The following is a 13,217-nucleotide window of genomic DNA, read 5'->3' on the forward strand; positions in this document are numbered from 1 at the left end:
AAAACACCATCAAATATAAGAGACTTTAGAAGCAAAGACCCTAGAAGTCATCTAGTTTTAGACCTTAACTGATAGTACATTCACTGGTACTATCATCTTTTACACAAAGTCATTCAGTCTCTACTTAAACACGTAACAGTAATAGTGAACAACTATCTTCTGGTTGTATTTTCTTTTATTTATCATATTATGTTTTTAAAGGTAACACATGAAAAATTCTTTTCTATTTTTCTAGAATATAAAAAAAGAAAAAGGAAATCATACCTCCTTTTAATAAAATGGGCCCAGGTTCGAGGTATACAATAATGGTTCCAACCAAGCCAAAGAAAGAGTTTCAATTATTGAAGATCCTTATGGACCTTGGAGGAGTACAACATGGGAAGGAACCCAAAGAGAAGCAGGAAGGATTCCTCCTCAAACATATTTCCAAAGTGAGCCCAAGGAGGTTATAATTATTCTACTTCAACTGGCTAAGTCTGAGAGAAAGTGCTCATTTACAGAGAGCATAGTCATTCCACAGCATTTGTGCAAACATGTGTCCACGCCTGTTATAGGCGAGTCTGCTAATACATAAACTACTTTGCTAAGAGAAAGCATATCCCAGACAAGTATAGCTGACAGTGACACTCCCACTGCCAATAACCTATAATTTAACCTGTGCCATAAATGGATGCCTCTTAAGGCAAGTCATTTTTCATGGAATTACTTTAGAGAACAATAAGAAGCACACATTCAAATTGGTCTCCCATTTAGACTCAAACAATGAAAGCGATGATGGGTTAATTCAGTGATCTGATTACCATTTCTACATTCAGCCAGAAGAAAAATATAGGCTTTGAAGTCATGTTTTTGAAAATCTCTGCAAGAATCATAAGGAAAACTATTACTGGCTTACAAACTTAAAAACATCTATTATATGTTACTGAGCTAAATGACCTGTCCTTTTTGCTCCAATGAAGCTAGAAAAGAATATTCAACAGCTAGACCTACTGAGGCTAATATTTGAATATCTGGATATTTTTCACTTATACTTTAAAAATGAACAGACTACTAATCATCTTCTCAATCTCTTCAAATTTATAATAGCTATAGTATAAGATATGTTTCAAGATATACCTGTCCCTTTGAGATGAGATAGGCTATAATGGGCATGTGTTGAAATAATACTGCCAGGTGGATGCTGCTGAATCCTTCTCCATCGATGAGGGTGGGATCTGCACCATACTGCAGTAATAATATGACCATGGGTAAATGTCCTTGTCTGTAAATAAAGAATAAAAAGTACACTGTATTCTGTAGCAAAAAATAAAAATAAAAAATTCAGGGAGAAATTGATATCCCTGAGACATGAGAGATTTTAGTTAGATATAAAAAGTATTTCCTAACAATAAGGTTTTTAAAACTCTGGAGATTTTCTAAATGTCCTCTACTTAGGTGTTCCACACTTAGACCTATCTGGACAGTCCTTCTTGAGGGCAGGTAATAACCTTAATGACCTCCCAATCTACCTTAAACCTTATGTTGCTACCATGTATAAATAATATTACATGACTAATGCTAAAAATGTAAACTTTAAAACCAGTTAGACTTCACTGTTGCTACTTTAAAATAATCATCAGCCAGATACCCTGCAATATAACATTCAGACTGCTGGTATACTGTAATATTATTCTTAGGAACTAGATATTTTTACACCTGAATATGGATCATTTTCCACATGAAGCTTACATGTGGATGAGTTCACCCTAGATTCTTCAAATCTATTGGCTATGGAGAAAAGATTCAATACTTTGCCTTAAATGAACAATTATTCACTTTAGTTTCAGGTTCATGTAAACCCCATCAACCATACAGAATGGAGTTAAGATGAAAAATTAAGAAATTGTTAGGTATTTAGACAGGCCTATTAACTTCAGCTTCAGATGGCTAATATTTACCAGAGAAAAAAAAATTGATTTATAGTTCACTAAACTACCACTTTTAACCATGTGATCAAGTACAAAATGTATGTATTTTGATTACATAAAAGAAAGTATAAGACACACATTTGAGTTTGAGTATCACATTGGAGGCCCAAGTTAAACACAAAAAACATCTGTCTTTGGAAACTCCTTAAAGCTACATTTATTTGTTTGTTTGTTTGTTTGTTTGCTTGTTTGTTTAATGAAGGGGGGAGGAAAGAAAGCCCTTCAAATGGTCTCTAACTGCAGTTTCCAATATGATGGCTAATAGCTACATGAGGCTATTTGATTTCATATTAGTTAAAATTAAATAAAATAAATTTTAAATTAAATTTAAAATTCAATTCCTTAGTTACATTAGCCCCATTTCATATTTCACATATGGCTAGTGGCTACCATACTGGATAGCACAGAAGAGAATCCCAGAAAATTCTAGTGGAAAATGCTGATCATTAACGTTCAGAAAATAAACTTAAGTCACTTGACTTTGAATAACAATGTCAGTGTACAAAAAAACCTTTACCTGATGGCCCAGTGAAGAGGAGTTGAATTTAAATCTCCACCCAACTGATCTACCACAGCACCTTTTGAAATATAAAACCTGTTAAAAACAGACATAGATAAACAGATTTAAAACTTAAAATTCATATTAAGAAAACTTTATTCTTAGTAATAAATGTATTGGAAAACAGAAATTATAATAAGAACCCTCCCTAAAACCTCACAGATCAACAGAAGTCTGAAAGATTCACACAACAGCATCAAACAGAATCCTAGTGAAATATTCATAGCATATAAGTAATTACTCCTGGTGTCATGAGCATTCATTATAACTTACATACTGAGCATGTGATAACTATTCTGCATATTCTAATTACCACGACACTCTGAAAGGTTTATATGTAAAAGGTTCAGGATCACACAGATATGCTACTTAAATTGAAAGAAAAAGTGAAATTATATCACTTTAAACAGCTTAAGATTAGAATTACTATCTGGGAATGAATTTTAAAAATAGTAAAAAATAATTCAAAATCCTTTTAGAAAAGTTAGACATTTTGAATGTTTTGCTTTCTATTCGGAGACACAGATATGATACATTGAATAAGTGAATATGTAAGGCAAAGAGACATTTTCTTCTGTGGTTTATAGGAATTAGTCTCATTATTTCAAAGTTGAGCTTCGCATATCATTATCAAACAACGCATCAGTTTATTTTCACAGGAGAGGGGTATATCTGTATGTGTATTTATTTTAAACTTTAGTATAATTTTATTTTCTTAAACCTCCAAAATTTAATATATAATACAAATTACATGTAATTCACATGCATACATATATTTTACATGCTAAGGTATAAAATAAAAAATAATGGTTAGGCAGTATTGCTTTATGAAGAGAAAGTATTTTCTACAATCCAATACATGCCTCCTTAAAAATGTATTGCACATTTAGCTTTTAAAAAAGGTTAAATTATTCCCCTATTCATCCATTCCCCCTGGCATTATTAAGCAATGTAAAATATTTCAATGTTTCTTCTATACTACCTGAAACTTTCTGTTCTATCCGGAGAAAGTTTATCTTACACTTTTTCTTTTAAAAACAATGTTCAATTACATTGCCTGAACTTTATCTTTATAATGGGCCCTGTGGCTTTGTCTTCAGTTTTCCTTTTTGAGCCAATGACAACCCTGGACTGGATGATCTCCACGGTCCTTTTCAACGCTCAGATAACTGATATGTGTGGCACAGTTTCAGGTATTCATTTACAATAAAGGACTATGGATGCGTCAACATTAAAAGTTGCACTTGAAGAAAACACAAACGAAGGAGAGGTCTAGAATTATAAATACACAATTAATACATATATATCCCATCTTACTTTACAAGATCCAGTCTGTTGTTAATAGCAGCCCAATGAAGAAGCGACACATTTTCTTTGTCTGGTTGCCTGACATCATATCCTGCTTCTACCAATTCTTTACATCGTTCAAAAATCCCGTATCTCAAATAAGAAAAAAAAGGACATAATTGATACCATTAAAATAATTTCAAATATCAAAATTTCTTTCTTTTACCAGGTTTAATCTGATCTTTCAGTCAACACAGAAATACATTAACAAAGATACATATCAAGAGGCCATATTGTAAAGCCAAACAACATCCATTTGGAGTTGAACTTGATTTTCTTAAATAAACTTTAACATTCACATTTGCCCTCCTTCAATAAATTTCATTAGATTCTCCACTATATGCCAGGAATGTATGGTGCTGATTCCTGACTATAATCTCAATACTTGAATCAAACCAAGCATGCTGGAAATGATTTAATACCCATATCTAGAGATCTTAAGGATCTCCTTTCAAAACATAATTTCATTTTTGGTGCAAGCAAAACATGTTTCAAGTGGTCAGGAAGCCTAATTCTACTTTACTGACTTTCTTCTAGCACACAATAGGTACACAGGAAGTACTCAATAAATAAATGTTTAAAATATCCATAAAGGTGTGAGCTGGTATTTTTCCATCCCACCTATATATTTTGGTTGTAGTACATTTTAAAGGGCTCAGATTTGTGTTTCAAACTCAGAGTCTAGTTCAGTGATGGCGAACCTTTTGCGCTCGGTGTGTCAGCATTTTGAAAAACCCTAACTTAACTCTGGTGCCGTGTCACATATAGAAATTTTTTGATATTTGCAACCATAGTAAAACAAAGACTTATATGTGTGATATTTATTTTATATATTTAAATGCCATTTAACAAAGAAAAGTCAACCAAAAAAATGAGTTCGCATGTCACCTCTGACACGGTGTCATAGGTTTGCCATCACTGGTCTAGTTTTAGTGTCACTTAAAATGATTCATTCATTCAAGCCAGAAGACAATAAGAGCATTTACTGGGCACCTAATACAAGGCAGGAACTGTGCAAAAGCATGGGGCTACAAAGATGAAAAAAAACATGCTTTTGCTAAGAAGCTGCTCACAATCTAATGGGACAGACTGGTAATAAACAGCTAAGGTGCACTGCGTTAAGTGGTCTGATGCTGCTATAACAAACATACTAGCAATGGAGTAGGAAGTGAGCTGGGTATACACTGGATGCCATGAACTGCACATACATTATTACACTTGAACAGAACATAAAGGTAAAACAAAGAGCTGGGAAGACTTACTGAGTAGCTTTTACAATGTCACAGTTACTAGAGTCCTCTATAAGAGGAAGAGCTTCTCTTGCCTTGGCAAGTTCTTTGTTTTCATGTGCACAGACTCCATGTCGACCAAATCCTGGAGGGTGGGGGCCATGGCTGTGATTCCTGCACTGGAGAGTAGGAGTAATTTGACAAAGCACAGGAAGAGAATTAATGTCACATCCAATTACATAATGAAGAACTTGCTACTGTCACCAATATCTATGTTATTAAATTTAAAATGTTTTGAGTCTTAGAGTTGAATACAAGGGAAGATTTTCATCTTAATTCTCTTCACAAGGATTAGATGCTTAATAATAGAAAATTCCAAATTATATGTATGTTTTGTCATAAGACAAAGCAAAGGCACACAAATAGATCTTAATACTTATAGTAGGTGGAAGGTCATGGCTATTGACATTACAAATAGGAAGGTCGCCCATGCCTGTTTTGGGAGTTGTGGCAGATACACACTAAAGAGATCCCTAATGAATCAAGTTCTTGAACATGTATAGCTTGAGTCCCACAAGAAGAGGGGGATATATTTTTAAATATTTGACTAAACAATAGCCAAAAATCTGCCAAATTTAGTGAAAAATTATAAGCCCACAGCTCCTAGAAGCTCAAAAATAACCCAAAAAACAAACAAACAAAAAAAAAAACAAGCAGAATAAACCTCAAATTCTCATATCAAGGTATATCATAATCAAATCACTAAATAAAGACATAATCATAAGCGCAACCTAAGGAAAAAGACACATTATGTTCAAAAGCAAAGATAAGAATGAATTCAGACTTCTCATCAGTAAGTGCAAGCCAGAAGACAAAAAAAAAAAAAAAAAGCACAATAGTTTTGAAGAGCTGAAGGAAAATACTGTAAGCCTGGAAACACCAGCAAAAATATTCTGCAAAAACAGGGATGAAATATACACTTTTTCAGACAAAAGTTAAGAAAATTGGCATTTTTTAACTGAGCTATTTGTTTTCTTAAAGTTTTGAGAGTTCTTTATATTATATATTCTAGACAAAAGTCCTCTGTTAGACATGTGATTTGCAAATAATCCAATCTTACATTACCAGAGATACTATTATTTAATTTGGGGTATCCTTTGTCATTGTGTATACAGGCAGTCCTTGGGTTATATATGTTGTTTCGTGGTTACGTCACCATCTCCCATTTATTTATAAAAAAAGAAAAGTTCCATCATTTCAACGTATGTACATATGTGCTTTATGTTTTTTATTATTTACCACAAATAAAGGTCAGGAATTGTTATCTTTCTTTTAATTTTTTTTTACTGTTTCACTTCATTACTGCTGTATACGTGCTCCATGTGAGTGATGTAGGTGCTTATGTAGGTGGGTTCCGACTTACAGAGAAAATCACCTTACGTCGCACCGTAGGAACGGATCTCCGACATAACCAGAGGACCTACTGTATACTCTAACATATCTAACATTATACAGTATATATACATATATGCTTTTATCATTTTCTTCTTAATATTTATTTTTTAAAAACAATGGGATCGCATTCATCAACTTGCTTGTCTCACTTAACCATGTACTATGTATAGCTATGCTGGTCAGTAATAGTTGAATATTATTCAATTGTATAGATCTAGCATCATTTATTCAACCACTTCCCTATTGTTAGTTCTGTAGGTTGATTTCAGTCTTCACTTCTACAAGTAATCCTATAATTAACATCCAGTACATTCTTGCCAATCTGATGGCTAAAATATGACACCTTGTTTTTCATTTGTGTGCCCCTCATAGCTAATCGGAGTTTTGGTAGTTTGTTATGTTGACTAGCTCTCATAATTTCTCTTTGGTGGACTGCCTTTTCACAGTCTACTGTTTTTCTAGTAGACTGTGTATCTTTTTCCATTTGTATGTTATGAAGATTAACCCTTTGTTTATATACAGATTTTTCATCACAGAAGATTGACTCATTCTAAAGATACAAATTTGTTTCCTCTAATAATGTCTTAAGGCATTAAGGACATCAGCTTCATTTTTCATGTAGGAACTTAGGGAGGATTACACATGTCAATGTAAAGAACATGGGCAATTAAGAGCATTTATTTACTTATTCAACAATTAATTATTGTATACTTATGATGTACATGGCCCCCACCCTATGAAGACATGGTATTTATCCTCCAGGAATTTAAGTCTAATAGTGCAGGTAAATCAGAGACATATGGAAGGCAATATGTGATTAAATGGCAAAAATGGGTGATAAAGACTAGAGAACAGGAGGTGCCTTCTGTTCATGTCAGCATTTTTTGGGGGGGGTGGAGTGGGGAGGAGACCCTAAATCCAGATCAGAGTAAAACCTAAAAATGATTATATAAACTCAAAGCCTGCTTTCAGTCAATGGTCTTCGAAGTGAGGCAAGTGTACACAAGGCTGTATATGCACTGACCCATTAGATAATGGGAAAAATGTTAAAGCTTCTATTCTATTACAATGCCTTTGATCTTTATTTTTAAGAGAAATATGCAAAATTTTATAAATTTGGCCTCTTTAAGCTTTACTGATTTGAGCACTAAGTTGCCCTCCCAAAATTAGCAAGTGAGTTAAACTATAAAGCGGCCAAGAATTAAGATAATAACAGCAAAAGTACACACAAACAAGAGTACGGCAGAGCTGACACTTCTCTTCAGAGCAGGTAATCTTCACTAGTCACACAAAGTAAAAACAAAGACAATCTAAACAAAATTCCAGCTTCCCTCCAAAAATACTCAAAATTACCAAAAAGGGTGATTTGAAGCAAATTTATATTTACTATCTTTAATTTTTTTTAAATATATTTTATTGATTTTTTACAGAGAGAAAGGGAGAGAGATAGTTAGAAACATCGATGGGAGAGAAACATCAATCAGCTGCCTCCTGCACATCTCCCACTGGGGATGTGCCCACAACCCAGGTACACGCCCTTGACCGGAATCGAACCTGGGACCTTTCAGTCCGCAGGCCGACGCTCTATCCACTGAGCCAAACCGGTTTCGGCTACTATCTTTAATTTAAAACTTTACCATGTGTATATGTTGACCTATTAATGAATGAATATAGTTTAGAAATATATTGTCAAATCTTACAATAACATGCTCCATGACAATATGAATTTGGTGACTGACCCCTGTCCCAAGCCCCCATGTACATCAAATAGAGGGATGCTGAACTGTTTAAGTCCCAGACAACCATATACCAGAGAATCATACCTATCAGTGCATAGGGGTTAGAGTTATCCATTGCCAACAAGTGATGATAAATTGCAGTCAACGCCTGGATGATCTGTACTGTGCAGCTGGATCCCTGAGCTCCCAGCCAGCTTGAAGTGCAGGCTCCATTCATCACTCCATTCAGCTCAAAATTAGTGATATTTTACAAAAATGAAAATTTTGGATCCTACTTTTCACATTATAATAGTGTTTTATTCTAGGGGTACAAGTTCAAAATTGTTTTACTGATAGGAGTGCATGATCAAAAAAGTTTAGAGACGACAGCTCTAAGTTATCTCCTTTGCTCTAGATTTGCTCCTTCCCAAAATTTTCCACAAGAGCTACAGGTGAGAAAGGAGATGACCCGCTTTGGGGGAGAGACAGTCCCATAAAGATGTTTAAGGAAAACAACCATATATTCCCATCACAAAGATTAAAGCAATTTATGTCATGATACGAAATCCTTCTTAGAGATTACTCTCTAGTTATCAAAAATTTTTTTTATGGTATTCTCTAGTTGTTTCATTTTTACCACATTGAAATGTAAACTCCTTGAGAACAAGGTCAAAGTCTCAGATTTCATGTTGGCTTGTATGATGGTGGCTAATTACCCCATTTTTGGCTTCAGCTTCTACATTTGTAAAATGGAAGGAGCAGGTCATATAGCTATAAAGTTCCTTCCAACTCCATGTTGTATGGTAAGAGGAACTGTTACAAGAGTCATTAATGACATGTGCACTGGTAAAGACTTCAACATCCTTTTGCAGTGGAAGCTTAACTGCTACATGGCTACCTACAATATTAAGGTAACAGAACAGATGAAGCAAATTCTCAGGAAGCCAGCAAATTCCTGAGTTTTCCTTAATCACTCATTCAGGAAAATGTAAAGAACACCTACTACCTACCAATCACAGTACTAAGTTACTAGGTAACTAGGTAATCGAGTAAGACACAATTCCTACTACAATCCATTCATTCATCAGATATTAACTGAATGCCTACTATCTGCCAGATACTGTTCTAGACACAGGTTATGGCAGTGAACACAACAGACAAGAATTACAAAAAGGAGGGGTGGGATACCAAGACACAGACACGTAGCTAGCTGACTACTCTCCTCCATGGGGATAACAAGATATTATGAAAATCACATCTGTGGTGATTTTTATAGCAAAGCCCCCAACTTCTTTGATACTTCTCCATCAAGAGGAGAGAGTCCCTGTCCTTCCTCACAGAGGAAGCTCAGTGACGCTCCACTACTAAATTCTGCAGAAGTGATTCCCAGGCCTTAGAAACTGGCAGCTTCCTCCTGTCTCCTGAGATGCTCACTCTTGGAACCCAGCCACCATGCTGTGCAGAGGCCCAGCCACACGTAGGTGACCCTGCTGAAAGTCAGCATCAACTGCCAGACATGTGAGTGAAGACAACACCAGCCCTAGGTGCTGAGTCATCCCAGTTCCCGAGTCTTTCTAGCAGAGGCCCCAGATACGGTGCAGCAGAAACAAACCGTTCCTGCTATGCCACGTCCAAATTCCTGACACAGAGTCCATGAGCGTGGCAATAGGTGTTTTACACCACTATGGTTTAGGGTGACTTATTACACAGCAATAGGTCACAGGAACATCTTTAAGATATAAGGGATCATATGATATTTCCATGTGATATCACGAATCAAATCATTTTACTAAATAGTAAATAAATACATTTAAAGTTACAATAGGCATTAATTTCAGAGAAACCCAAAATCTACAAAACCGTATCCAAACTCTGATGAGGGTCACTGTTCTGCAAGATTATCAAATAAAACAGAAGAGAGATCTGACTGATATCCTTTAAAATTTCTCAAGACATTAACAGAAGTACCAAGAGTTCAGTTTCCAAGTTCATTCATTGGACAATTATTTACAGAATACCCACTAGTGCTAGGCACACAGCAGTGAACACAACAGATAAACATCTCTGTCCTCAAAGCCCTTAATTCAGTGGAGGGAATGAGACAACAAACAAGACAAGTAAGTATGTTAAATGGTATTAAATGCTGAGAAGAGATAAAAGCAAGGAAGGGGACGAGGGAATGTTGCTGGTAGTGGTGATACTGGGGAGGGCTTGCCACACGGAGGTGACATTTGTGTCAGGACCTTAATGAGGTGTGGAAATAAGCCATGCGGGTATGAGGAAAGCGTATTCCAGATAGAGCAAATAGTAAGTACCAAGGCCTTGAGGCCAGTACGGCCGGGGTTAATTGAGCAAGCAAGAAAGTAATAAAAAATGAGGTCTGAGAGGAAACTGGGAGCCAGATGGTACAAGCCTAGCTTGGAGATACTGGGGGTTCAATTCCAGACCCCTACAATAAAGGAGTATCTCAATATAGCGAGTCACACACAATTTTTGGTTTCCCAGTGCCTATAAAAGTTATGTTCACACTATAGTGTAGTCTAGTAAGTGTGCATTACGTCTACAAAAACAATGTGCATGCCTTCATTTAAAAAACTCCTTCTTGCTAACAAATGCTAACCACCATCTGAGCCTTCAACGGGTCGTAATCTTTTTGCTGGTGAAAGGCCTTACCTTCAATTTGTAAAAAAGCAATATCTGCGAAGCACAACGAAGCAACGCGCAATAAAACAAGGTATGCAAATTGTATTGGCAAATTCTGCCCCCCCCAAAAAATCAGTTCTCAAGGTGGAACCAGAACCAAATTCAACCAGAGCAGGAGTGTTTTTGTCTGTATTGCTCTGATTTATCTCTGCACCTGTAACAGTACCTAACTCCCAGTAGAACAAATGAAGTTTTGGCTCTGTTACTTAGCGGCTATTAGACTTTTCACAGATGACGTCCATATTTTAAGCCTCAGGCCTAATCTCTAAAACTAGAATCATGATCCCTCCCCACCTCACACGTCACAGTGAAGGTTAAGAATGGGGGAATATTTTGCAAACTGTAAAGTACCATATGTAGGTAAGATCATTACACAACTATGGAAACACTTAGTAGCAATTATTATTAACAACAATGATATCTCTACCTTGCCCCATTAATTTCAACCTCTGAATCACTCTCTCCTTCCATCTCTCACGGAACTGGGGCAGGGCTGCCTTCCCTTCAGCAAGAGGGAGTGGACTTTTAGCCCTTTAAAGGCTTTTGTAAATGAGTGGCAGTAATTAAGATATGATGGTTACTCCTCTCACCTTTTCCTTGAAACTCGGGTGGGGGGGGGGGGGGGGAGGGGCAGGAGATGGTCAAGGAGGCCTACATTAATCTGATGGACTAGCTCTCCATTCATTGCAACCCTGAATTTTTCTATCATGGGGATCCATCATTAGTCAAGGCTTATAATTAATTACAAACTCAGTGGAAAGAGACTCTAGCAGTAACATGAATTACACCCTAAGAAAAATGGAAAGATGCCTCTCCCCTCTTTGACTCTGTATCCTCAGAAATGCCTCATCATGTCCTTGGAGTGGACTGTGCAAGGTTCCGTTGATTCCCCGTATCCTCATGTTCACCAGACAGGCATGCCAGCCACCGAGACTTCCTCCCCCATAAAGAATCTCCAGAGAAACATCAAAGACAGGAAGTCCTTGTTAGAACCATACATTGACTCAGAGTGGCACAACAAAGATATTTCTCCTTGCCTCGGTCAGTTTGACCCAGACCCAGATTTGACTAGAATATAGACATATAAATTATAATTGAGTTTTTTTACTCCCCTCTCCTTTTCCTTGAAACTCGGGTGGGGGGGGGGGGGTGAGACATAGCTCCCATGTGAAAATTCTACACTCTTTTGGAAAATCCAGTCTGCGTGCGAACCTTTTTAATTTTTGCCTGTCAAAATCCAAGAACACCTACTAAGAACGCCTTGACAACTCCCCACGTCTTATTCCTCACGTAAAGCTACATCAGACTGTTGGAAGAAGGAAGGGGCAGGGGGAGCATGAGAAACGCTCTCTACATTGGACTTCTTTGAGAGGCCAAGTAATCCAATCATCCAACACTGCTTGAACCCTGCTGGCAACAGAAAATCCACTGCCTAAGTCACTCCAACTGGAGACAGCGTCAGTGTTCTCATCTGTATCTAGAGATTGCCATCTTCTCAAGGATGCGTCCATTCTGGAATAAAATAATGCATTTAAAGGCACTTGGCACATCCTCAATACTCACTAAAAATTGGCTGAATCTGGGTACGCTTCATTTGTTCAACATATTGTGACCAGCTACAATATGCATGGGGAAAGGGCCATTTTTTTCAAGAAAGGACAAAAAATCTTGTTCTCTTGGAGCGAACATGTACCTCCTGTAACGCCCCCCAGCGGCCCGTTCTGTTCTCTGGAACTACATCTGGCTGCTGGTAGTACCTCCACATTAGAGAGTCCTTTGGGTTCTGCAGGCAGCTATCCCCGCACCTCCCCTCCAGCCCCCTTTCTCCAGCCTAAACGGGCAGCCTGGCCTCTTCCAAGGAGTAAGCAGGGGTGTGGGAACAAGAGCTGCAGCAGGGCTGGGTGGTGCGAAGGCGGGTGCCCCGGCGCCTCAGCCAGAAGGGAAATCAACAGAACCGCACTGACTCAGGCCCAAGGTCAAGAACGGCGGGTCCAACTCAGGTGTGTCACCTGACACCTCTCCCAGGAACAGCCACCTTCCCCTCCCAGGCCCCACAGCGGCCGGGCCAGGCACCGGGGGAGTACCCGAGCGAGGAGGCTGGAGGCTTGGCGAAGGCGCTCAATCCTCTGTCCAGGCCTCCTCCTCCCGGTCTCCTCGGAGAAACGCCAGCATCGTTCTCGGGGTTTCCAGGCCCCGCGGGGAGCTTCCTCAACCCACGCCCTCGCCTCCCCGCAGCCGC

General features: G+C 37.7%; 1 protein-coding gene across 1 annotated transcript in view; it reads right to left on the minus strand.

Moving 5' to 3' along the window:
* Positions 1 to 12,488, minus strand: part of ZDHHC13 (zinc finger, DHHC-type containing 13) — a 40,480-nt gene extending 27,992 nt beyond the window's left edge. The window contains exons 1-5 of the mRNA XM_006753982.2: positions 12,420 to 12,488; positions 5,136 to 5,281; positions 3,844 to 3,966; positions 2,485 to 2,562; positions 1,117 to 1,261 (exon numbers count right to left, since the gene is read on the minus strand). Coding sequence (XP_006754045.1) covers positions 1,117 to 1,261; positions 2,485 to 2,562; positions 3,844 to 3,966; positions 5,136 to 5,281; positions 12,420 to 12,449 — 522 coding nt within the window. The 5' untranslated portion in view covers positions 12,450 to 12,488. The remainder of the gene's footprint in view (positions 1 to 1,116; positions 1,262 to 2,484; positions 2,563 to 3,843; positions 3,967 to 5,135; positions 5,282 to 12,419) is intronic.
* Positions 12,489 to 13,217: the final 729 nt, after the last annotated feature.

The sequence above is a fragment of the Myotis davidii genome, unplaced genomic scaffold, assembly GCF_000327345.1.
Source record: "Myotis davidii unplaced genomic scaffold, ASM32734v1 scaffold330, whole genome shotgun sequence".
Lineage (NCBI taxonomy): Eukaryota > Metazoa > Chordata > Mammalia > Chiroptera > Vespertilionidae > Myotis > Myotis davidii.